General features: G+C 57.3%; 1 protein-coding gene across 1 annotated transcript in view; it reads left to right on the top strand.

Annotated features, from left to right (window-relative positions):
- Positions 1-21,342, top strand: part of PXDN (peroxidasin) — a 74,254-nt gene extending 52,912 nt beyond the window's left edge. The window contains exons 12-23 of the mRNA XM_028099598.2: positions 947-1,105; positions 1,457-1,569; positions 2,469-2,625; positions 4,645-4,753; positions 5,310-5,467; positions 8,423-9,926; positions 13,394-13,528; positions 14,163-14,371; positions 17,668-17,788; positions 17,908-18,040; positions 20,424-20,537; positions 21,223-21,342. Coding sequence (XP_027955399.1) covers positions 947-1,105; positions 1,457-1,569; positions 2,469-2,625; positions 4,645-4,753; positions 5,310-5,467; positions 8,423-9,926; positions 13,394-13,528; positions 14,163-14,371; positions 17,668-17,788; positions 17,908-18,040; positions 20,424-20,537; positions 21,223-21,342 — 3,032 coding nt within the window. The remainder of the gene's footprint in view (positions 1-946; positions 1,106-1,456; positions 1,570-2,468; positions 2,626-4,644; positions 4,754-5,309; positions 5,468-8,422; positions 9,927-13,393; positions 13,529-14,162; positions 14,372-17,667; positions 17,789-17,907; positions 18,041-20,423; positions 20,538-21,222) is intronic.
- Positions 21,343-26,043: the final 4,701 nt, after the last annotated feature.

Here is a 26,043-nt window from a genome sequence, read left to right as displayed (position 1 = left end):
GCCCCAGCCCCCGTGAGCAGGGGTGGGGACAGTCGTGTCTGCGTGTTCCGGCTGCAGGCCTTGCCCACGGCTACGGTGCAGGACACGCAGAGGAGACTGTCCTTTCCGAGGATGCGGGTGGCCTGTGCCTTCTGTCTCTCTCGCCTCCCAGATGGTGGCTGTCTTGCCTTTAGTGCACACTTAATTAGCATCTTGATGAAATTTCATAGCAGGTAGGATAGAACTTTCTGGAAACTCATAGCATTTGTTTGAAGCTCAGTGTCACTTCATTCTCTGGGGCTGTCACGCCGTCTCCACGCGAGGTCAGACGGCTGATCACATTGATTCTTGGGGGACGATCCCCCCGCACCATCCTGCTCCAGCTGGTGAGCCCCTGGTCAGATATCCATGAAGACAGACTTCCCCGAGGGCGAAGGTCTAGGGGAGGGGAGGTGGCCTCAGGGCTCTGTCCTGGAATTGACCTTGAGGACCTGCCCAGGGGCTCTGCCTTGAACCAGAGGGCCGCTCCCTGCCTTCCTACCCTGAGGAGCGAGCACCCTGGGTGGGCAGGTGTGTGAGCACCTAGCACCTGGACTTCCGCGTCCCCAGGCAGGAGGGGCCATGTGCTAGCACCTCAATGGGGTGTCCTGTGCTTTTGCGTAACTCCAGCCCCCCGGCCCCTCCCCAGCAGTCCCTCCCCAACGGCCCCCTGTGTCCTGGCTCCTGCACCTCTCTCTTATCTGCTCCTCCCGCTTCTGGGGAGTTTCTAAGAGGCAGGGCAGCTCTGTTTGTCTCTGACCTGGCCATTCCCAGTTGGTAGGGAATGTCACTCGGGAGGTGCAGAGCCCTGCCGCCCCTGACTTGGGCAGAGGCCAGTCCGTCCCACTGTTCCGTTTGCTCCAAGAAAGTTCTGCTCCACCCAGCCTTCCTGAGTCCGAGTGGCCCACTGTGCGTCCATGCCTTTCAGGGAGCCAGCTGTCCGTGGACAGGCGGCACCTGGTACTCTCATCGGGAACGCTCCGGATCTCGGCTGTGGCTCTGCACGACCAGGGCCAGTATGAGTGCCAGGCCGTCAACATCATTGGCTCCCAGAGGGCCGTGGCCCACCTGACCGTGCAGCCCAGAGGTACGCGGCGCTGGCCCCTCCCGGTGGACGGGCTGCTTTGTGCAGACCTGCTTTCGGGAAAGGCGGGCCTTTGGTAGCCCGTGCTCACTGCTCAGGACAGGAGCTGGTGAGGGCTTGCGGTCTGCTCTTGAGACCCTGCCCCTCAGGTGGAGGGCGGGCAGCCGGCAGACCATTTCCCCTTCCCTCCGGTCCCTTTGCTCTGTGCAGACCGAGTTGGGAGGCAGAAGGAGGGCCCAATGCCGGCTGAGAGTGCGCTGGGCCTGCCCTGGCTGAGGACGAGGGGCCTGTGCTCTTAGGAATGAGTGTCCCGAGTTCTCCTCCTCGGTCAGCTCGGTGTCCCTTGCTTTGCAGTCACACCGGTGTTTGCCAGCATTCCAAGCGACATGACGGTGGAGGTGGGCACCAACGTGCAGCTCCCCTGCAGCTCCCAGGGGGAGCCCGAGCCCGTCATCACCTGGAACAAGGTACCGCCCACGGGGGGCGGGGCACGGGTGTGGCAGGTGCCCGCCAGCTCGCGGCTTCTCCACACCTTCTAGAGCGGAGAAAGCATCCCCACCACAGCCCGAGTTAAACGATGCTGAGGGATCCCTACTAACAAAACCAGAAGCAAACAAACCCGCATTCTCCTTTTCACGTTCTTCTCGGTGACAAAGCAGTGAAAACCCTCCAGTTAGATCCATGGCCCCATCGTCAATGGAGAAGGTTTTTTGTTGTTGTTCCATTTTTCTGGGTTGCTTTTGTGAAGCCCAGTAGAAAATTGCATCTCGGTGTTTAGCCATTATGCACAAGGGTTTCGACAGGACATGTGTCCCTGGAGGACAGGGTGGCCACAGGCAGGGGGCCCCCACAGGGAGGTTTGAGTTCCGGGGTACACCCTGGCCCTCTGCCGCGTCCCCCCACTGCCCAGATCTCACCTGTCGGGACCACGTGTGGCCGTCTTGCTGTCCCGGTGGGCTTGCTCTTGTCCTTCCTTGGCCAGGCCCGTTGCCTGCCCTCCTCAGGTGTGGCTCAGGTGTCCTGTTTCCCAGAAGACCTTGCCCAGGGCCCTTCTCCGTCACTGGGCGCCCGCGTGCTGTGCGCATCCCACGGGGTATTGTGTGCCCCCAACCCCCGATCCCGGAGAATCCAAGGGACTCAGTCTCTGTCTTAATCTTTTCTGGATCTTTCACAAGAGTTTAAGAAAAGTTCCTCTCAGTATATTGGAATAAATCTCCTCTTCTCTCCAGTTCTGGATAGATCTGAGCATAGCCTCTAGGCCATGTCCATCTGTGAGGTGCTGAGAGTGGTCCCTCCACCCCCAGGGAAAACAACTTCTGCCTCTGGGTCTTGTTCCTAGTATCATTCCTGTTCTGCTTTGCTCCAGGATGGGGTTCAGGTGACGGAAAGTGGGAAATTTCACATTAGCCCCGAGGGGTTCCTGACCATCCACGATGTCGGGACGGGAGATGCAGGCCGCTATGAGTGTGTGGCCCGGAACACCATCGGGCAGGCCTCCGTCAGCATGGTGCTCAGCGTGAGCGGTGAGTCCCTGTGGCCCGTGTGGACATTCCCCGGCGTGGGCTCACAGGCGGGAGGGGGCACCTGGCCCAGGGCACTTGCAGACCCACCATCTGATTCTCAGAAGGCAGCGCGTCCCTGGCTGGCGGGGGGACACGCCAGGGCCCCGGCATCACACACTCTTGCTGCTGCCCCGGGACTGCAGGCCAGTGTGGTCACATGCCCTGTGATCAAGGCTCTCCGTGAGCGGGGTTTAGTGGTTGGCATGGCCGTCTTCCAAACCAACTCGAATTCAACAGTGTGTAATTTACGGTCCCCATTTGGCAGGCGTGTGTTTGAATGAGCCGGTGCCCCTCTGCCGTGCTCACTCTTGCTCCGGATGGGGCCCCACGTCTTCCCGGGATGAGTGTCTTTAATCAGGGGCAGCTCCCTGCCCTGGACCCTGACAACACGCTGGTCCAGCGTCTGCGTCTGCCCCTCACCTGCCTCCTTCAGCTGCTCTGTCTGCACAGCCATCTTCCTGAAAGGGCAGGCCCTGTGACCTGTCGCTAATGCTTCCCCTGTGCTGTGGGTGAAACCCGCGTCCCACGCACGTCCCCTCCAGCTTCCCTGTGCCTTCTGGGCGGCCCGTCCTGAGTGTCCACGCTTGGGTCTGCGCTTCTGCCTTTCCCACCGCAGCGCGCCCACCCGCCTTCCCCACAGGCTTGTGAGCACCCCAGGTGGGGCGGGGTCTGCTTGGTCTGTGCGCCCGGCACCCTCCCCAGTGCCTGAAGCACTCACCAGATGGGAACCCTAAGGGAATAACTGGGAGCCTGGTTTTGGGTTTTTCTTTTTTAGGGAAAAGTGTTATTTTCCCATTATATATGGTGTGTGAAATGGATGTAAAATTCAATTGATGAATTCTACAACTTTTTGTTTTTTGAAAGACAATTTTTGATACCTAAAAACAATCTTACTTTGATGTGAATTTAGTCGTATATATGAGATTTAAAAATAATCTCCTACCCACAATCCCACCTCCAAGAAACAATTTCTATTAACATTTTGGTGAATTTCATTTATTTCTTCTAAAGATAGGTTAATGTTTTCAAATTATTTTTGTGATCGTTGCTTAGAGAACAACAAATCCAAGTCATGCATAATAATGAAATATTGGAGTCATGAAATTGTGTAAAATTATCTGATCCATTTGTCTACCACTTAGCATAAAAGTATTCGGTTCCAAAAATTAGTACATTTGGCCCCGTTGGAGACACACCGAGGCGGGGTTGTGCCGGGGGAAAGGCTGTTGGGCCATGTTTCAGACGTGTGGAGGGGCCCGCCAACAGCGGTGAGTGGGCCGGGCCTGTGGAGTACGCAGGGGTGGCTGCACCCGGCTCTGTGCAGGGCTGCCACTCCCACATGTGCAGGGCTGGGCGTCAGGGGCTGGTGGGGGCCCGAGGGGTGAGTCAGACAGCACCTTCCGGTTCAGCGCAGAGATGCTGGTGGCGGACAGGGACGAGAAACAGGCTGGAATAGTGATCCGACCCTGAGAGTCGGGGTTGGGGGAGGCCGTCGGAGAGGACCACCCCGAACAAGCAAATTCTGAGACGTAGAGCCACGTGGCATGGCCAGTGTGAAGCCTGAGGTCGGGACAGGCCGAAAGCTGGAGGCCAGTGGAGGAATCGGGGAGGCCAGGCTGGTCTGGGGCCTTGTTGGCCATGGTTTGGTTTTTATTCCACGTATGTTGCAAGCCACCGGAAAGTTCTGAGCAGGGGGTCTGTGAGCCGGCTGCTCTCCTCAACGGTGGTGTTGGCCGTAAGGGACGGTGAGGTGTGGGGGAGGAGGTGAGGACGGTGGCCGCCAGCCTCAGAGCCGGTGATGCCACGCCACAGATCTGACAGGCCTGCCGATGGTGGACGGGGCCTGGCACCGTGGGCGCCATCCGCTGACTGGCAGCCACGCCCGGGCCGCTCTGGCGGGAGGCATCTGGCGGGGAAGGAGCAAGCAGCCAGATGCCTGAGTAGCGCGGTGACGTAACGAACGACTTCATGTTTTCCCAGTTCCTGATGTCAGTCGAAATGGGGACCCGTTTGTGGCCACATCGATTGTTGAAGCTATTGCGACCGTGGACAGAGCCATCAACTCGACCCGCACGCACCTGTTTGACAGGTACCATGGGGGCGGAGGCGGGTAGAGACCTCTGCTCACTCAGCCTCTGGGGTAGAACAGAGCTGTGACCTGTTTCGTCCCAGGGAACATTTTTTAATTTAAAAATCGTAATCAGCGTTGGCATCAAGTTTTGTGGGGTTTGGACAACAAAAAGACACATCCTTTCTGAGTAGAAGCGGAACCAGGATTCACAAATGAGACATTTTTAGAAAATTTGAACTCATTCCATGGGCTTGTTAATGAGTGATTTGGCAAGAACAAAAATCTCTCAGGCCGTAGCGTATTTGTTCACGTTGGTAATTCCGAAGTGTTTTATTTTGCATTGTAACTAAAATAGATTGTGTTTCCTCTATTGACTTAATTATTTGTTTTTAGTGTCTTTGTTTTTGTTTGTGTTTGATGCCTTCCGCTTGGGATGAGTAAGGTACGATACATCATGTCTCTAGAAAAGTAGCTACAGAAATATTTAGTGGCAATAATTATAGTTTTGGATGTGAGTGATTCTTGTCCTCAAAAGTTGGTTCTGTTCTTCCCTGTGTGCCCCTCAACCCGATAGTCGTCCCCGATCTCCCAACGACCTGCTGGCTTTGTTCCGGTACCCGAGGGACCCCTACACCGTGGAGCAGGCGCGCGCCGGAGAGATATTTGAGCGGACCTTGCAGCTCATTCAGGAGCACGTGCAGCATGGCCTGATGGTCGACCTCAACGGAACAAGTCAGTCCCGGGCCCCCCTCCCCTGAGTGCTGGGCCGCACGGCTGCGGGGCCTTCCCAGGAGCCGTTCCCTCATCCCCTTGTCTGAGGGAGCACTCGGTGGCCCAGGCCTGGGCTGCGCAGCCACTGCCTCAGGTCCCCTGACACGCAGCTGGGCCGTGCACTGCCCTGAGCCCCAGGGCCAGACGGGTCGGGCGGCTGTGACCTGGCAGGCTAGTCGCAAATCCGTGAGGCCGTGTACCTGGGATGCAGGGTTGTGGCTGTCGGGAAGGAGGCTCCTGGTGCTCGGGCGTTCGTGAGACCGCTGCTGAGGCCGCCCTGGTGCTGTGTGGACAGAGGTCCCGCGGCCTGTCTGCGCAGAGCCAGCCGGGCGCAGCGCTCTCAAGGGCGCTGGAGGCCCGGGGTTTCTCCTGTGTGGAAGCATCCCTTCAATGGCGAGTGTTCATGTAAAGTGTTGTGGGAGCGCGTGCACACCGTCCCCTCACTAGGGGTCAGGCTGGGGGCTTTCCACGGGGTTTTCTGACTCGTCTTCGGGGAGCCCATCCTGCCCGTAGGACGGAAATGTCACTCAAGAACTGAGTGTTCTTAGATACGAACATGCGGCATGAGGATGTGGAAACCGGGCCCGCTGCTTCCTGGGAGGAGAGGAAGTGCCCGAGCCGTCCTCTGTCCTGCCCGGCTTGGGGCTGAGCTTCCCGGTGTTGCTGTGTAGACGTGTAGACCGTGGCGCCTCCTCGTCCTCCTGGAGGCACCAGCCTCGGTCGGGGGCCCTGCGGACGATTCCACTCCTTCTGGGACCGACCAGCCTGGCCTCGTAGGCACTCCCTGGGGAGAAACGTGGGGGCCCCGCCTTCTCTGCCCTCGCCTGTGTTGGGGGCCCTTTCCCCCCTTCAGGCCCGGGAATGGGGCAGGGACATGTGGGACATGTGGCCTTGTCCCATGCTTCCTGCCATCGGTCGTAAGGACCGCGGTCTGCCGAGCGTGGAGGGTCTGTGGAGTGCGCGGTGCTCCTTCTCCCTGCTGTGGCCTCCCTTCGTCAGTTGGCGTTGGACCTTGTGCAGCCACCTGCAGAAGCAGAGCCCATCTGCCGTTGTTCTCGTGCAGGACGGCGTGCTCACCTCCTACCAACTCGTGCTGTTTACAGAAAAATGTGGAAACCTGGACAGAGAGGAGAAACTAAAGTGACTCAAAGCCCCAGCAGAGGGGCGCACGGCTCTGGGCCGTACTGGGGATATTTGCGGGTGAGCAGGCCGCCCGCACAGCTGCAGCAGGTGGACGCACAGGCGGGGGCGCGAGCGTGGTTTCGGGTTCTCGATCTGAACGGGCTCCTGAGGCAAGAGGATGGACTTGTCTTGGTGTGTGTGATGTGGGAGCCATGGGGCTTCCTGTAGACAAGTGACCTGATCACGTGGATCAGGTCATTGGGTGGCCCTGCCACAGAGGGGAAGGACAGTGTGGGAAACCAGACAGGTGTCTGTTGGGGTTTCTGGGGTGGCGGGCGTCCGTGGGGCGGCCCAGGTGGGTCTGGGGTGGCAGGCGTCCGTGGGGCGGCCCAGGAGAGAGGAAAGTGTTGGCACCAGGGTGGCTGGTGAGAGGGGTGGATTCCAGGTGCCTTGAAGGCAGAGAGACATAGTCACTTGTGGCCTGGATGTGGAGGGGTCAGTTGATGGGGTCTCCGCCCCAGGGGCCGGAAGGCCAGAGGTGACACTTAGTGACGTGGAGAAGTTGGTGGAGGACCAGGTGAGGGGCTGAGGAGGGGCTGTCTCACCTCCAGAAGCTCCGGGCGTGCACAGGAGACATTGGTCTCCAGGGGCACCTGGGTCCTGGTTCCACAAACCCCAGTGTCCTAACTCACCCCGGAAGAAAATGTTTGAGCCTCCGCAAACAGTCCTCCCAGCCTCTCTCGGGTCATGGAAGAGTCTTCTCGTCTGTTCCCTTATTCTCAGGTTCATATTCCAGTATTTTCACTAGTAGTTAGTCGTTTGCATTCAGAGATAGTTTTCATTTCTAAAGCAAAGCACAGTGGACAAGTATAGTTGAAAATGGTCAGGGCAGTTTGCAGAATTCCTGGTGAATAGCTCATAGTCCAGAACTTACGTATGCCTGCTCCGCAGTGATTGGCCTGCTCGGTTTTGTAGGAAGGTGTGGTTTGGCATCATTTTATCAGCGATGCTTTAGAAGGCTCTGTCTCTCAAAGCACAGCAAGCACGTCTGCCCTCACGGGCGGCCTGTCACGTCCAGCCTGGGCTGGTGGCTGGTGCCGCAACCCCATGGAGAGAGGGACAGTGCGGGAGGAAGCCTCCCCACCGGGCTTGTCCATGAGCCCCCAACCCCTGGGGGTTCTGAGACTTCCTGAGCTAACAGAACAGAGCCAGACATCCCCATCTCCCATCCCCGTGTCCGGGAGGTGCTTGCTGACAAGAGTTTTCAGGTCTAACTGAGCCCAAACACCCTAGTGGCGCATCCTCTCATGCAGCCCGCCAGCTCCCATTTCTGACTGGGATACCTCCCCGCCTCCAGCTCCATGGGGCGGTTGTTCAGACGCCGCACCCACAAACTGGAACTGGTTCGGTTCCTTTAAATGTAGGCAGGGTCTATCTTGTTCTGCTCTGAGCAGATACTTTGGAAATACGTAGTGGTGAGCAGGTGCCCAGCAGAGTGGGTGGGCATGTGGGCATGAGGGCGCGTGTGCGAGCCCGTGTGCCCCTGCGTGTGAGCGTGTGGGCACGAGGGTGCATGTGTGAGCCCGTGTGCCCCTGCATGAGTGCGAGGCTCTTCGGGCAGCCCCCAGAGTCAGCCCTGTTGCAGGTCAGGTCCTTCCCAGCTGTTGCTGCCAAGACCCCTTGCCCTTGCTGAGTGGACCCCAGGTTGTCCCCCCACCCGTCACACACAGGTCCCCTCTCCCCGTGTGTTATCCGCTGTCCAGGGAGTAAGCTGCGTCCCCCTCTCCCCTGCAGGTTACCACTACAATGACCTCGTGTCTCCCCAGTACCTGAGCCTCATCGCCAACCTGTCGGGCTGCACGGCGCACCGGCGGGTGAACAACTGCTCGGACATGTGTTTCCACCAGAAGTACCGCACTCACGATGGCACGTGCAACAACCTGCAGCACCCCATGTGGGGCGCCTCGCTGACTGCTTTCGAACGCTTGCTGAAAGCCGTGTATGAGAACGGGTTCAACACGCCCCGGGGCATCAACCCCGGCCGGCTGTACCACGGGCACACGCTCCCCATGCCCCGGCTGGTGTCCACCTCCCTCTTTGGGACGGAGACCATCACGCCCGACGCGCAGTTCACACACATGCTGATGCAGTGGGGCCAGTTCCTGGACCACGACCTGGACTCCACGGTGGTGGCCCTGAGCCAGGCCCGTTTCTCCGACGGCCAGCACTGCAGCTCCGTGTGCAGCAGTGACCCCCCGTGCTTCTCGGTGGCCGTGCCCCCCAATGACCCCCGTGTCCGCAACGGGGCACGCTGCATGTTCTTTGTGCGCTCCAGCCCCGTGTGTGGCAGCGGCATGACGTCCCTCCTCATGAACTCCGTGTACCCGCGGGAGCAGATCAACCAGCTCACCTCCTACATCGACGCTTCCAACGTGTATGGGAGCACGGAACACGAGGCACATGCCATCCGAGACCTGGCCAGCCACCGGGGGCTTCTGCGGCAGGGCATCGTGCAGCGGTCAGGGAAGCCACTGCTGCCGTTCGCCGCCGGGCCGCCCACGGAGTGCATGCGGGATGAGAACGAGAGCCCCATCCCCTGTTTCCTGGCTGGGGACCACCGTGCCAACGAGCAGCTGGGCCTGACGAGCATGCACACGCTCTGGTTCCGTGAGCACAACCGCGTGGCCGCTGAGCTGCTTAGCTTGAACCCGCACTGGGACGGCGACACCATCTACCACGAGGCGAGGAAGATCGTGGGCGCACAGATGCAGCACATCACCTACCGGCACTGGCTGCCCAAGGTGCTGGGCGAGGTGGGCATGAAGGTGCTGGGCGAGTACCGCGGCTACGACCCGGGCGTCAACGCTGGCATCGTCAACGCCTTCGCCACGGCCGCCTTCCGGTTTGGCCACACGCTGATCAACCCTGTGCTGCACCGGCTGGACGAGAATTTCGAGCCCATCATGCAGGGACACATTCCCCTGCACAAAGCCTTCTTCTCTCCCTTTCGCATCGTGAGCGAGGGCGGCATTGACCCACTGCTCAGGGGCCTGTTTGGTGTGGCGGGGAAGATGCGTGTACCCTCGCAGCTGCTGAACACGGAGCTCACGGAGCGGCTCTTCTCCATGGCCCACACGGTGGCCCTGGACCTAGCCGCCATCAACATCCAGCGTGGCCGGGACCACGGCATCCCGCCCTACCACGAATACCGGGTCTACTGCAACCTGTCGTCTGCCCACACCTTCGAGGACCTGAAAAATGAGATCAAGAACCCCGAGATCCGGGAGAAGCTGAGACGGTGAGTTGAAGGAAACCGTTTGGCATTCTCCGTTTGTAAAGGTCAGGTGTGCCGAGAATGGTGGCCCCAAGCTGTGGCTGCTGATCTTTGTATTTGAGTGTGTGTTTGTGCAGCTAGAGGAGAGGAGCCCTGGAAGGTGGAGCCTGCAGAGGGGCCACCTCTGGTGGCCGTGCTGGGGCAGGAGGCCATGGCCATAGTCACGTGGTCGTCCAGTGTGCCTGTCTGGCAGGAGGGCCCAGCTGGGATATGTTGGGCTCTGTGGGGAGCTCCTGCGCTCCTGTCAGGCAGAGGGCACCAGGGCTCGCCCAATACAGCGGGGCCAGAGTTGCCAACCTCTCGGAGCCTGGGGACCACCTCAGGCGATCGTGCGGGTTTCCGCTGAGCAGGTACGGGGGGCTGCGGCGAGGGTGTGCTGGGCCCCTGGAGACCACAGGAGCAGAGAGGTGAGAGGCCTTGATCCAGGAGGATGGGGGCAGCCGTCTACACCAACCCTTCCGTGGCCTCCGTGGTGGACCTGCAGTTTTCTGCACGCTCAGCCGCGGCCTTTCTCTGTGGTCACCGCTGCCCTTGGCGTGGTGACCGTTACCACGTTTATCATGCCAGTTTCTTTAATGGAATCAGCCGCTCAGTAGAGTTTCTCTGTCATGATCACCATCCTGGGACTTGTCAATTCAGTCCGCAGGACACTGGGTATTTCGGCTGTGTTCATTCGCATTTGAAAGAATTGTTTTAAGAGGGAAATCTTCTGAGGACTCACTGTGTTGTTTCGTGGACTCCAGTTCACTGCGGAGTAAGTTATGTATTCTTGTCTTACTCCCTCAACACTGGATGGAAGGGTTCTCTAGTCAGCCTCCGACATGTCCTCTACAGAAAGATGACTTTTTTGGTGCGATGTAAGTTGTGCAGAAGAGCACGTGTGAGCTTCGCATGTCCCTGCGCTTGTGCAAACACGGCCCTGGGCTACTGGCCTGTCCAGCTCGCCCGGTACCGGACCATCTTTGTTACCATGTGGCTTGATTATGATTTACCTGAGCACTCTGTATTCCCCATGTGCTTAAATCTCCTCCTCTGCTCTCGTCCTCATGGACACAGGTAACTGTCCGTGTATTTCTCTCCCTGGCCAGACTCACGTCCAACAGTCCAGAGGCGCTAGTGCTCCTGCATAGCATTGTTGGCGGGTAGAAGGACGCACCCCGTGTGTGCTGCAGACCCCGTGAAAGACATTCCACCTCATTCACCAAACACCCAGTCGCTCACTCACTTTCCTCTTGGTCAGCTGGCCATGCGGGGAAAGGGGACCTGCAGTTGGAGGCCTGGAGGCTCTGGAAACTCCAGGACCTTCCTTAGGGCCCGAGGGAGGGAGGGGCAGGGCCTGGCCAGAGTGGGGAGCTGCCCTGCTGGCTGCGTCCCCCGTTCCGTCGAAGAATCAGGTGCGAGGTCGTGGGAGGTGTGTTGGTGGGGCTGGGGCTCCGGGTTTTCGCACCGGCTCTCAGGTGCCTCCCGGGGAACCACACCACACAGCTGCTCTTTCCATGCACGGGCTTGCTGGGGGCCTGGAGTCCGAGGGAGCGCCCAGCCTTCCCAAAAGACCAGCGCTGCCGCCATAGTGCCCCCTCTGTCGTGTGCGGGTCACGAGCCACAGGGCCCCTCAGCCAGCCACGCTGAGAAAACCCCCTGGGCTTGGAGTCCCAGTTGAAGGCAAGCTGCCGTGTGCATCTGGGAGGGCTGTTTGGGGGTCTTTGGCAGCCTGCTGTCCTTTCCTCTCCCACACTGGCGTTCCTATGGAATTGCAAGAATTCGATGAACGCGTTTGTTCTGGAGCAGTTAAACCTTGCTGTCTGAGGCGCGTGTATGAGTTCCGCTTAGCAAATAGCTTCTCTGCAGCACATGTGTTTTCAATAAATACTCGAATCCCAGTGTTACTGTTAGTTTTTTAAAAGTTATGTGAAGTTTTTTCATTTGTATTTATGAAAAGAAACTCAAAAGATGCATACTTTGTACTGTCAAGTGTGACTATTTCTGAATAGAAAAGCTGTGAGTTTAATTTTCTTCCTATATTAACTTGGTTTTTCTAAACTTATAATAAATGTGTGCATGTGTTTTATACACGTATATATAAACAGTACAGAAAATTTTTCAAATATAATATATAAGAAGAATGAAACTGGACCATCTTTACACCACACACAAAAATAGACTCAAAATGGATAAAGCCCTAAATGTGAGATAGGAGTCCATCAAAATCCTAAAGGAGAACACAGGCAGCAACCTCTTCGACCTCAGCTGCAGCAACTTCTTCCGAGAAACATCGCCAAAGGCAAGGGAAGCCAGGGCAAAAATGAACTATTGGGACTTCATCAAGATAAAAAGCTTCTGCACAGCAAAAGAAACAGTCCACAAAACCAAAAGACAACCGACAGAATGGGAGAAGATATTTGCAAATGACATATCAGATAAAGGGCTAGTATCCAAAATCTATAAAGAACTTATCAAACTCAACACCCAAAGAACAAATAATCCAATCAAGAAATGGGCAGAAGACATGAACAGACATTTTTCCAAAGACATCCAAATGGCCAACAGGCACATGAAAAAGTGCTCAACATCGCTCAGCATCAGGGAAATCCAAATCAAAACCTCAATGAGATACCACCTCACACCCGTCAGAATGGCTAAAATTAACAAGTCAGGGAACGACAGATGTTGGCGGGGATGTGGAGAAAGGGAAACCCTCCTACACTGTTGGTGGGAATGCAAGCTGGTGCAACCACTCTGGAAAACAGTATGGAGGTTCCTCAAACAGATGAAAATAGAGCTACCCTACAATCCAGCAATCGCACTACTGGGTATTTACCACAAAGATACAAATGTAGGGATCCGAAGGGGTACGTGCACCCCAATGTTTATAGCAGCAATGTCCACAATAGCCAAACTGTGGAAAGAGCCAAGATGTCCATCGACAGATGAATGGATAAAGAAGAGGTGGTATATATACACAATGGAATATTATGCAGCCATCAAAAGGAATGAGAGCTTGCCATTTGCAACGACGTGGATGGAACTGGAGGGTGTTATGCTGAGTGAAATAAGTCAATCAGAGAAAGACATGTATCATATGACCTCACTGATATGAGGAATTCTTAATCTCAGAAAACAAACTGAGGGTTGCTGGAGTGGTGGGGGGTGGGAGGGATGGGGTGGCTGGGTGATAGACATTGCGGAGGGTATGTGCTATGGTGAGCGCTGTGAATTGTGCAAGACTGTTGAATCACAGATCTGTACCTCTGAAACAAATAATGTATGTTAATAAAATATAATGTATAGATAAATAAAAGTGAATTTTCTTTGCTAACAGAACATCTGAAAGGTGCTAAATAATAAAAAATGAGGGTTTTTTTCATATTTGTTTTATCTACCACCTACCGCTTTCTTAGGCAAATTTAAGGTTTCACTTGTTTGTTTTACAGGTTGTATGGGTCCCCACTCAACATTGACTTATTCCCTGCCCTCATGGTGGAAGACTTGGTCCCCGGCAGCCGACTGGGGCCCACCCTGATGTGCCTGCTGAGCACGCAGTTCAAGCGCTTGAGAGATGGGGACAGGTAAACGCAGGTGCCACGGGGACAGGTGAATGCGCGTGCCATGGAGACGGGTGACAGCAGGAGCCACCTCCACTCTTAAATGCACATTTCTGGGGACTTGGGGAGATGAGCCGTTGGTGGAGGTCTGTGTCCAGGTGAAAAATGAAGGAGTGTCTTTGCCTCTCACTGTGTTTGTGATCAACTCCCTGGTGTGGGGACTTTCTTTACATGACCCTGTTCTCAGGTGCTTTTGTGTCCTTGCACTTAGGAGACTTCTGTTTCTGGGAACAGACAATTCACAGGGTTCAGCCACTGTGGGAGTTTGGAGGAATTTGAACTTCTGGCAAGACTGCAAAGTGTCAGGTTTAATGTGGTGTCATCAGTGTAGTTTAACACAGGGAAGCCCCCGTGCGTCCACGGGGCTGCGCCACGCCGTGGTTTCTAACAGTGGCCTCTGCCGGCTTCTCAGAGCAGCTGACCCTCTGCCAATTTTAGTCCAGGTTTTTTGTTTTGTTTCTTGAGTCGGAAAGCTGAGTCCCACCGTAAGTGACACCCAGTTGACACCAGTGGTGTCCGTCCTGTCGGCAGAGCTGGTTGGGGAATGTGTGGATTCACCTCCCTGTGTTTGCTCTTCTTTCGTTCTGGGGAAGCACAGGTTATGGTATGAAAACCCGGGGGTGTTCTCCCCGGCGCAGCTGACCCAGATCAAGCAGACGTCCCTGGCCAGAATCCTGTGTGACAACGCCGACAACATCACGCGTGTGCAGAGGGACGTGTTCCGCGTGGCGGAGTTCCCCCACGGGTACGGCAGCTGTGACGAAGTCCCCAGGGTGGACCTGCGCGTGTGGCAGGACTGCTGTGAAGGTGCGCGTCCCGGGACCCTGCCGCACGTGCCGGGGTACAAGTCCCAGGGGTGTGTCGTCCCAACTCCGGGGGTGGCCATGTGGGGATGCAGCGGAGCCTGGGCTGCAATCGTGAGGAGCTGGTCCTTACACCGTGCTGTTCGCTGAAGGAACTCAGTGCCGAGTGCCGCACACAGGAGGCAGGAATAAGCATAATCAGTCAGGCTTCTGCTTTTTCTTTAAAACCTAACCTGTGTCTAATACGAGTACTCGTGTGTTGGATGAGTGTCGCGTGTTGGTGCCCGCGGATGACACATGACGCAGACTACTCACCGAACTCAGTACGCTGTGTGTTCCAAAGGCCTGTGATTACACACGTCTCTGGAGCGTGTTGTCAAAGGTCTCAAGGTGGGCCTGCCGTGCGTGTGGAGGCCTGGGGACGCCTGGAGGGGCTGGAGGGTCCCTGCCGCCTGGGGCCGCCGTTCTCACCCCCAGGCTCCCTTGAATTCACAAATCCTGCTGTGGCTCACGTGATTTTCATTTCCTATTTTGAACGTAATTTTGGCTTTATTCAAACTGCAATCAGAGACCTGGGGAGGATGAAGCTGGGGCGTGTTTGGAGCCGCCCGTGGACCCTGCTCTTCTGCGGCCAGGAGACTAGAGCTGTCCTTCTTCTGCCTCCTCTCCCGGAGGAAACAGTTGGTCGGGCTCTCGTCCTCCCTGGTCATTGCTTTTAATCGGCTGTCATGTCCGTGAGCGTTAGAATCGGGGTTGGTTGGTCAGCGCTGTTCTTCCTCTGCGCCCGCCTGCGTGCGGGTGGTTGTGCTGATCTGCTCGTGTGTCTGCCTCTGCCTGGCTGGCCTTTCTAGGTGAATATGCGGGGCGTGTACACGTGCAGGTGCTGAACACACATGTGATATTATAAGAGGATTCACATGAAGATTAGAGCTCCGTTTACTACACACCCCACGTCCCAAAACATTTACATTCTCACTCTTACATCTAAGGGAAACTTGTTTTGGGGTTTTTTTTAAAGCTTTTTAAAAAAATATCCTTGCTGGTTTGTCCAGCTCAACTTGCATTTCTGTGAGTGTGGCAGAGAGTGGTCCTCGCACCTTCAGGGAACTGCTCTTTGAAAGCCCCTGGGAAAGGCCGGTTCTTCTCGGATACAAAACTTCACGTCCTGATGGTGCCACCAGGCCCCCCCTCACTGCTTAGATGGGGGCTGAGCCGGGTTTTCTGTTGTTTTCTCTTGGAAAAGCCAGAGTCCCGGGTGAGACAGAGACTCAGAGCCAGGTGTCATCATTGGGACCCTCTCCCCTCCGTGCACCTGCTGAGGCCTTTCTGACTTACCTTCCCCTGGACACGTTTCCTCCAGGTCCTGAGCGGGCCAGGTTCAAGGATGCTTCGGAAGCTTTGTCTTCCATCATAGGTCAAAAGCCACGTCTGAAATACGGCAGAAAGAAAAAGAATTAAGGTTTGGCGGGACCAAATATCGGTTGCCGTTTACTTTCCACTCCACTTAAAAAATAAAAAGGGAGCAGCTCACTTGAGCTCACCGCAGTGTCCCGTCAGTGCGTTTGGAGACCCAAGCGGGAGGCGCGCACACAGGAGAGCCCTGAGAAAGGACACCTGGGTGCTCGGTTTCTTTTTCTTTTACCAAAGTTAGAAATTGCCCTTTTGTGGGGATTGATGAGGCACTTGCACACATGTGCACACAAATGCACACACCCAGCTTTGAAATAATTGCATCAATTTTAAAATACTGCAAAGAATTCCTGTACTTCGTCAGATTCATCAGTTCTTAAAGTTTTGTCCTGTGTTACTGTTCTCTCTCCCCATTTACAGGAGTCTGTATGGGCACACGTGTGCACGCATGTGTATGTGGATGTGTGCATATGTGCGTCCGTGTGTACAGGGATGTGTGTGTTTGTAAGGGAGTACATCACATTTTTCCTAAACGAGCCGAGGAAGGCGCAGACTGCTCTCCTCCTGAAGAAAGTGCGCGTATGGGCAAACTTGGGGAGGTGAGTGCAGACGCACTCCGGGTACTTCCCATGGGGGGATTGCATGCCACACCCCTTGGCCCCCACTTTCCGCAGCAGGTACTGGGTCCGCTTCCTCTGGACCCACTGTGAACTCTGCAGCCAGTTTTCTCGGATTAGACCCAGGTTGTGCCTCCGGCGTGCTGGCGCTCCGTGGGCAGGCTGCGTTCTCCTGGGGCAGGCTCAGGAGGTGCGCGATGCGGCTCCTCACTGGTGACCTGGACACAGGTTATCTGGTTGGAACGTAAATTCGCATTTGCCCAATGGGGGCGGCTGTGAGAATGGGCGTGTTTCTGGGTGTGGAAAGCACAGGCCGTTTGTCTTCGAAGTGAGCTCCTACTGCAACCCCGAGGGGCACGTGGGCTGTGAGCCATGAACCCCGCTGGGGTGGTGACGCTTTGGTGTCGGGGGCCCTCCCACACCGCATGACCGCGGGGCCTCCTGGGTCCGGCGCATTTACACGGTGAGACTGCCTCAGGGTTGGAATTTCGGGCAATGGGTCCAGGTTTGAGTGGGAAGCTGAATGCTTAGCTGCTGGAGTAAATCGCAGAACGCTTGGAGGAGTTGCCTGTGGACTCTGTCCTGTGCACGGACATGCGCTTTAGGTCCCTGCCTTTGCTCTCCGGCGGCGGTCACGGGCCCACCAGACTGGGAGAAACGAGGGGGAGCAGGGGAAGGAGACCAGCCTATTTCTCATGTACTTTTTCTTCCCGGGGATTTCCACCACTGCTCTGCACACTCCAGGGTTTGGGAAGGGCCAGGTGTTGCCTTTGCCATTCCCGGCCAGGCATGTCCTGGGCAGATGGGGCACAGAGTGAAACAGGGTGTTTGTGGGATGGGCAGGAGGGAGCTGAGGAGGAGCAGGGCTTGGAGGCGGGACGGGGGAGCAGGGGTGTGTGGATGGTGCCCCCGGGTGTGTGGATGGTGCTCCCGAGCGCACAGCGCCCGGGCCGCAGAGGAAGGTGATGCCCTGGCCTGAGTTCTCCCCAGTGGTGGTGGGAAGCCAGCTCGAGGTTGAGAGGCCGGGGGCTGTGGCGCGAATATGGAGGAGGAGGCTGTCCTGGCTGTCGGTGGGGAGTCCGGGTGGCTTTGAGGGCTCCCGGACCAGGAGTATGTGGTCCAGCAGCCGTCTTGGCCGTGGAGGGAGGAGGCCCGCCATGAGGCCCTGGCTTGCACCAGGAGACGTGCTGTGAAGGCTCAGTGGCGTTTCTCAGGATGTGCTTGCCATCCCCTGAGCTAGAGCCAACGTCTAACACCTGTACGCTCATTTCAGACTGCAGGACCAGGGGACAGTTCAACGCGTTTTCGCACCATTTCCGAGGCAGGCGGTCTCTGGGGTTCAGCTACCAAGAGGATGAGCCCACCGGGGAAGCAGGCCCCGGGGGGACACCGAGGTACGGCCAGCTCCGGGGAGGGGTGCGGGGTGCTGGCGGGGGTGCTTGTGGCCACATGTGACATGCTGAGGCGTGTTGGCGGCTTCTCCTCCCTCCCCCCCCGCCCCCCCGCCGTGCAGCATCGGGAAACACAGAAAGCATTCGGGCAATGCCACGGCCCCCTCCCATGAGCGCTCTCAAGTACCGGGGATGAATGACTTCAAGGACTTTGTTCTGGAGATGCAAAAGACCATCACAGACCTCAGAGAACAGGTAACTGTCCCTGTCTCTGCACATCCCGTCCCGAGTCACAGGCGGTGTTCTCACTCCCGAGACCCTGCAGGTGTGAAATCTGCACCAGCTCCCCGATCCGGAGCCTCCTGTCTGAGTGGCTCTTCTTTTGTGGCCTGTCCCCGGCCCGGCACATGGGGCTGCCCTCCGGTTTCCTGGTGGCCGGGGAGCTCTCCCTGTGGGCTGCCCTCAGGTGCCACTGGGGAGGGGGTGGGGTCCCTGGAGCGGCCACAGAGATCCTAGGTCGGGAGGGGGCATGAAGGAGAATTCAGACCTCAGGTCCTGTTCCAAAGCCACTTCTTCAGGAATGTCGGTCTAATCCTTGACCCCAGGGAGGGGTCAGCAGGCATTTTGTGGTCAGGTCCCCCTGGATGTGGGGAAGGGCACCCACCAAGGGTCTCCACACTGGGCTCTTCTCCGAGGACCTGTAGGGTTTTGCAGAAAATGACTGGTCTGCCTTCCCCCGCCCGGGAGCTTCCTCCTGTCCGCTTTTCTGCATCCCGTCCTCAGTGAGCTCTATGTGTGCTCCAGTGGAGACTGAGGTCCCAGGTTAAAAGTCAGTGTGCAGATCGGACGGTCCTGTTGGCACAAATGTCTGATGCTGTGGAAACTTCTGGAGATGGGCCTATGAGTAGTGCTCTGGTAGCAGGACTCCATTGCTACATGTGGGGTCCTTAGTCCTCGGGCGTGGAGGACATGGGGTTGTCTCTCCCAGTCATGTGCACATGCTCTCACGGCTGGATGTGCAGCTTAGCGTGAGCTGCGATCTCACCTGACAGCCTCCATGTGTGTGGCAGAGACTGGAGACAGGGCAGGGGGGGACGCCTGGCACCGGTCAGAGGGCAGGGCTGTGGCATCAGGAGAGAAGCCCCTTGACGTCGCCCACAGCCAGAGAGACATAGCCAGGCTGTGACAGGCACAGGGCATACTGGAGGCTCAGCCCGGGGCTGGTGGGTGCTGAGTCCTGGAGGTGGTCACTCCGGACCGGCAGGCTGGACCAGTGACCACGGAGTGTGCAGGGGGGAGAGGTCGCACTGTGCAGATGGGTCAGTGCGAGCAGAGGCAGGAGGGGGGACACAGCCGGCTGCCCCCAGCCCACCAGGGCCCCGCGCCCCCGGTGCCCACCAGCACGTGTGACTCTGTGGCTTCTTCCAGCTGCAGGACCAAACAACCCCAGCATGCATCCCCTTCCCCTGTGCACCCCCGCATTTCAGGGCAGGGCTGCTCGACGGGCAGGGCGCCAGGTCTTGGGAAACGCGGGTGGAGATGGTGGGACGTTTGCGGGCATTTCTCTGACTCTGCGCGGCCGCGTCCGGGTCACACAGAGCTGCTTCTACCCCAGTCGCCTCCCAGGGAGACGCCAGGCGAGGTTTGTCCTTGCTTCTTGCGGCTTTATACCACGGTTCGGTCAGCGATCACCAAGGAGAGCCCCCCAGCGTCCCCAGCAGCTCCGCCCAGCCCGTGCTGCCGCTCCCGCGGCCTCAGGGACGCTCCTTGCCCTCAGGAGTGGGAAGACAGCTCAGAGGCCTGGGGGTGTCAAGATCAGGTCGCTAGCAAGGGCCTGAGTGCAGGAGGCAGCCTCCCTCCAGAGCCGCACCCGACCTGCAGACCTGGGCGGCAAAGCTCAGGTCACCGGGCTGCGGGCCGCGCAGATGCAGAGTGTGCGAGCCCAGGTGACCTGGACCACGAAGACCGCGTGGTCTTGTGCAGCTTGGAGGCCATGCGGTGAACGGCACGCTGTCACAGGGCGTGGATGGAGGACGTTTAATGGCCGGCGGCGCGCGGCAGGTCTGCATGTCGAATCCCTTCTTGGCGCTCCGTCCTCTCTCAGAGCAGGTGCCCCCGCTGCTGACGCTTCCTTAGGCGGTCTCACCCGGTTGCGTCCGTTCTCCGTGGGGCCGGGAGATTCGGTGCCTGGACGGGAACCCCACTCAAGGACCAATAGATGAGCTGGGAGTTTTGGGGGCTGCTGGACCCTGCATGGTGCAGAGACAAGCACGTCTGGCCACCATCCGTGTCGGCCCCCAGCAGAAGGGATGGAGGAGGGGTGCCACCCGCGGCTGGGGCTGGTGGCCGGTCAGGGCATCCAGGAGTCTACCTGCAGGATGTTCTTGTCTGGGTGGTTCCCACTCGCACGGTCGCGTAGGAGCCTCTCGTCCAATCCCCCCCGGGCTTCTGTTCTTTCCCTGGAGCTGCCGTAGGCTGCAGTGTGTGCCCCGTGACGCAGGGCTGAGGCTTAGGTCTTGGAACCCGAAGCGTCCCTGCTGAGCCTGAGGTGTCATCATCCCAAGCGGAGGTACGGGTGCGCTTCCAGAGCTGAGACCGTCACTTCCAGTGAGCAGTGCACATTTTTGCTTTGCTGCAGATAAAGAGACTGGAGTCCCGGCTCAGCACGTCGGACTGCACAGATGCAGACGGGGAGCCTCACGCCAATGGCGCCAAGTGGAAGCGAGACGCATGTTCCGTCTGCGAGTGCCGAGTGAGTGTGGGGCTCTGCCGTGGGAACTGGGGGGACTAACTGCACTCTGAGGCGGGTGGCCACACTCGGAAGTCAGGGGCTCTTTCCCCAGAGCTCTGTTAAGGGTGGGCCTGCACACCACGGACCCTGGCAGCCTCAGGGTGTTTGCACCAGCTGGGAGGGTGGGCCTGCCAGGTGATTCTCGGTCTCCAGAGAAAGTGGACCGAGGTGCTGTGGTGGCCGTGGTGGCCCCTGTGTCCAGGCCGGAGCTTCAGGAAGGGGATGTGTTTCCTGGCCCGGGGATGGGAAGGGAGCTCCAGGGTCCCTGGTGGTTGTCCTGTTTGGGAATGACAGAGCAGATTGGGGACAGCACAGTCCCCTGCAGCCTCTCCCTACTTCTGTCCTCCTTTTGGTGGACATCCCGGACGTGATCCTGGGGTCCCAGGTGCAGGGCCAGGGGGCTGTGCTGAGCCCGTGGTCCTGGGCTCTCTTCAGGGTGGGTGGATAGTTGGGGTGGGGGCGGGAACTTTTCGGAAGAGGTGCAGTGTGTCTGCAGCTGTTAATCAGCGGGAGAATCAGCCCTTGATTACAAACTGCACCAAAGAGCTCAGACCAGCACAGGGATTGGAAGGGCAGACAGGCAGGGGAGTGATGCACAGGCTGCGTACCCCGGGAACTGACGGGTCCTGGCACCTCTCTCCCCCAGGATGGGCAGGTCACCTGCTTCGTGGAGGCCTGCCAGCCTGCCGATTGCCCAGTGCCCGTGAGAGCCCGTGGGGCCTGCTGCCCGGTCTGCCCAAGAGACGGCATGGGGAAGAAGCCTTAGGCTCAGCGAGGCCTTCGGGGCCCTCCGCGTCCTCAAGACTGACAGCCGGCACAGGGCGTGCGGATGGGAGGGACCCCTGTGTCTCAGTGGAGGGCAGGTGCTTAGACCAGATCATTCACAGAGGAGAAACCACGGACACGCGTCCTAACTTCACGTTAGATTCTCAGGTTTTTATTTAATGTTTTTATTGAAATATTGGTGCTACTATTAAATTGCACAGTTAAGTCATTTAGGCTCCTAAATTCACTTCCCTGGATACCACCGTTTTCTTCTCGACCGAAAGTGAGTCCCGCTTGGTTCGGACACCTGGAGCTTGCAGACGAGCCCCCCGCAGCAAGGGCGCGTCCCAGAGCCACCAGAAGGACGCACGCCACGGTGGAAAGGGAAGATCGGTGTGTGGCTGATGGACAGACTTGTAGGAGAGCTGGGCTGACGGTCTGGGCAGAGGGCGCTAGCATGTCGTCCCTGAGCGACGGCCCTGCTGCTCGGGCGCCCGCTAGCCTGCGACTTCCGGCACCTCGCCCGTGAGAGTAAGATGAAGCCACGTGCAGAAATGCAGAAACAGGTTGGTTTTCACTAGGGCTTGCGTGACACTGCCCGGCGTGGACCAAATGTGAAGCCCGTTCCTACTGAAGGCCCGCGCCCGTGCCCGTGCCGGCGGCACACGCTGGGCTCTGTTCCTGGCCGAGCGCCGAGGACTTCTCCCCATGGAGGGACTTCCTACCTTCAGGTCGTGTGAGTGCCTTAAAGAAACAAAATCGATCCCTTTACCTCATTTGTATTTTCAAATGCATGACGTTTTTGCCCGTTTCAGGTGCCAGGAATGGTAGAAAAATCACTTCCCCTATGCAAAAGTTGTCTTAGAATTCAGAGAAAGGCAACTATCATACCTCATGGTCTCTCTTCTTAATCGACCGGAAACCTCCTATTTTGTTCTGGATATGAAGTGATGTGTCCTGAGAAGCGTGTCCCTGAACATGCAAGCTCAGTTCCGCAAAGCATGTGGTCGAGCACCCACCGCGTGCAGGCACCGAGCTGAGCACAGACGCCGAGCTGAGCACAGACGCGGGGCCGCTGCCCTGCCGGAGAGGACCCCCAAGGACACAGGTGGTCTCAGTTTGTGCTGGCGAGTCCAGGGTGGGGCGCTGTGGGGTGGCCATGACCGCGGCGCCCGGAAGGCAGGTCTCCTGGTGGTTAGGCATGTGGTGAGCAGGGTCAGAGCCCGATCTGGCCTGGCGCGGGCATCCTTCTGGAAGCAGGAGATGCCAGTCTCTGTGACCAGGCTGCCATGCCCGCAGGGTGGGGTGAACACTCCAGTTGTAAGAGTGTCCAGAGTGGCTTTAAACATGGCCAACTTGACTTCTTGTCCTTGGAACGTTGAATGGTAAACACAAGTTGGTGTCTCGGGCATGGGACTTCTTTGGAGATATCAAGTCACATTTAATAACCAAATCTTAGAACCGATTTCTGTCAACGAGAGAGTGGATAACCGTGTGCACAGCGTGATGGTTATGGAAGTTGCTCAGGTATAAGATGACCGCGCACCCCACCTTCTGAGAGTCTGGTGTCTGGGGGCGGCCCTGTGGCTTTGTTACAGAGGCGCACACACGCGGGTTAGAACGTGTGGCTTGGACCGTGTTCTCTCAGTGGGAGGGGGGCTGTCTGCGACTCACGGTGAGGGTCTGTAACTGCAGCGGAATGTTGCGGGGTCCCCGGTTTCATCTGACACGCGGTGTCCAAGCTGCAGGCAGGGCCCGGAGGGACCCGCGGCCTGGGGTGGGGGGGGGGTCGCGGCCACGCGAAGCGAGTGTACATATTTATTTACTTTCTAACTGTTGCCAACAGCCAAGTGCCTTTCTGTGTTCATTGTAATCAGTTCATTACCAAAGAAACGTTTGCACTATGTAACGATGCCGTCAATTCAAATAAATGGGCCACGTTTTCAGATGGAGAGTGGCATTCTTCTTTCTGTCAAGCCCATCGTCGGGGCGGCCACTTGCTGGCCCCGTGGGGCCGATAGCAGCTAGGGAAGAGGCAGCTCCTGGAGAGCCGGGGTCTCAGAGTGGGGTCCCAGGGGCCTGTGGGAGCTGCCCCTGCCTCCAGGCGCGTCGTGCTGTGGACAAGGACACGTCCTTGTCAGAGGGACTGTGTAGCCCCGGCTGATACACGCTGAGGCAGGGAGGGGTCCAGGGATGGGAGGGTCTTACAAGGGACCATGCCGCGGGGCCGCGGGGGACCCCTGTCCCTGCTCTGGGCTTTGGGTGTGGGTGGGAGAGAGGACGCTGCTTCAAGGAGAACTGGAAGGATTTGGGGCATCTTCACGGGGCCTGGGGGCAGTCACTACTGTTGACAGAATCCTCACCCAGAAGGACATTTGAAATACTAGGGAAAATTAAATGAGTTTCTTAAATTGCCAGATTGCTTCAAAATTTGGGCAGTTTTCATGAGCATGCCGAGTTACAGGAGCGGCGGCCCTCCGTTGTCTGCTTCTTGATGGTGAGTTCTGTCAGTCTGGATGGTGCAGCAGCGACCGATGAGCTTCCCCTCACGGGGACGTGGGGAGCTCAGAGCCATCTCTTTGCAGCTATTCCGGAATTCAGCCGGCTCTTCTTGGATACGTGTAGTGCTACATAGTTTGTATGACATCAAGAGATTATCCGTTCCATTTAAGCTCAACTATTTCAAGGTTGCCATGAGCTGCAGCTTGGGGAGCATGTGTCCCGGGAGAGTGGCAACAAGACTGTGTGTCGGCCAAAGGTCGCTCAAAACTCTGGATGAGGTGCTGGTGGAGACCAGGCTCTGGAGCTGCCTTGCCTTGCTGTCCCTCACTGGAGACAAACGCCTGTGCCGTGTGCTGGTCTCACCTGTGCCAAACACACCTGGCCATGGGCCGGCCTCACCTGTCCCAACCATACCTGTGCCGGATGCTGGCCTCACCTGGGATAGCAGCCCCTGGAAGGATGGGCGGTGGGTCTGGGGTGGGTGGATGGGGGAGGCGCTCGCCTGGCTCCTGCTCTGAGCAGGCACAGTGGTGGGCGTCACCGAGACCCCTTTCGCGGGAGGAGCGGGGGGAGTGGGGTCCACAGTGGAATCCGCTAGGCTAGAGGAGCCTCAAGCCTCAAGCCGTTGCACCGGACGCAGGAACGGTTCAATGCACATGGATCACCTGCAGCTCCACCCATGAGAGACAGGCGCAGCCCCAGCCGGCGTTGTGCATGGGGGGGGTGCAGGGAATGGGCGCCATTTACCTGCTTTAAGTGAAACTGACCGTGTAAAACTGGCAAAAACTGTGAAGAAGGTATAGAAATATTTCACTGCCTTTTTAAAAGCACTTCACACCTGCTTCCTGTGTGCAGAATTATGCACCAGATGACCTAAATACTTGTGTTTTATTTGCCAAGTGATTCACCAAAAAGATTTTCACACGTGTTCCTTGAACTTAATAAATGCATTTTAAATGCATTTCGTATTTAGAGAAAAATGTATCTGCTGTTGGTTCGAAGTTTCGGGAAGTCATCTGATTTGCACATTTTGTTCTGGTTTTAGCATCTCCTGCCTTCCCGCAGTTGAGGCCCAGAGATGGGAGGTGGATCGGCGGGGCGGCGACATCGGGTGCTTGGGTGGGCGTAGGCTCATCCTGTGGTTGCAGCCAGGGGGACGTGGCCCCTGCGGCTGGGGACATTGTCCTGTGGGTGGAGAGCAGGTGGGGAAGTCTGGACGTGGTGCCAGCCCAGCCCTTGGTGCCGCCAGCAGAGGGCCTGAGCGGCAGCCCCAGGCGCTTCCCAGTCCTTCCCGGTCCTCCATGCTGCCCGCCAGGTGCTCTCCAACATCACAGAGATAGTGACTGGCCTTCTGGCTCTTCAGCAGTTGAGCACACATTTTATGCTTGATCTTCAAGTCGTGTGTTCGAGGTCATTTGTATTTAGGGAGACAAGCATCCTCCCACCCCAAACCGTGTGGCTTTGGCAGTGGGGTAACATGTTTGAATCTAGAAGGTTTTGGAAACATCAGTGGTGCCTATGTTCATGTTTGTGGGATCTGTTGAGAGTAACTCAGCTTCTACCTGCTATTTTGGGGTCCGGTTTCCTTGTGCAGAGACAGCCGTCCCCACCGGCCTCAGCTCCTGTCGTAAATGTCTCTGCCTTCACGCGGTCATTGTAAAGTTGTAAAGTCATGTTTTTTCCGTTATGATTCCTGACAGCTGGTCGAGGGCTGTTCTGCCAGGAAGCCCAGGAAGCCACGTTTTCCAGGAATAGCTTCATCTGCTGGTTTGGTGGGACTGCGAAGGGAAGGAAACAGCTCACGTCCCAAGTCGTCTGCAGTGATGACTCAGGTTTGGGACGGTTCCTTCAGGTGCCTTTTGTCTCAGAGCTTTGAGGAACGGAAAGAACCAGAATCTGATTTCCATTATTCTTTGTCCTTTTCCAACATTGATCATCATGAGCTGCATGGAAAACGTTACTCTCAAAGTGTTTACCAAAACCGAGTCCCCCCAGACAGTTACTGAGCCTCGGCTATAAGCCCTGAATTCTGGAGCCGCATGACGACATTGTTAGATGCTTTTCAAGTTATCCACATCCTTCCAGCGTGCAAACAGATTTTCGTGTTGCTTTGTCTTCCGTAATCAAAACAAATCAGGACAGACACACGGAGTCTTTTCCAGGGGGCTCCCTGGAGAACGTCCGCGTTTGTGCTCTTTAA

This window comes from Eumetopias jubatus, unplaced genomic scaffold (genome assembly GCF_037043125.1).
Source record: "Eumetopias jubatus isolate StellerSeaLion01/CBP00866 unplaced genomic scaffold, mEumJub1_p1.0 scaffold_9, whole genome shotgun sequence".
NCBI classification, from domain to species: domain Eukaryota; kingdom Metazoa; phylum Chordata; class Mammalia; order Carnivora; family Otariidae; genus Eumetopias; species Eumetopias jubatus.
This window is presented reverse-complemented; position numbering and strand designations above follow the sequence as displayed.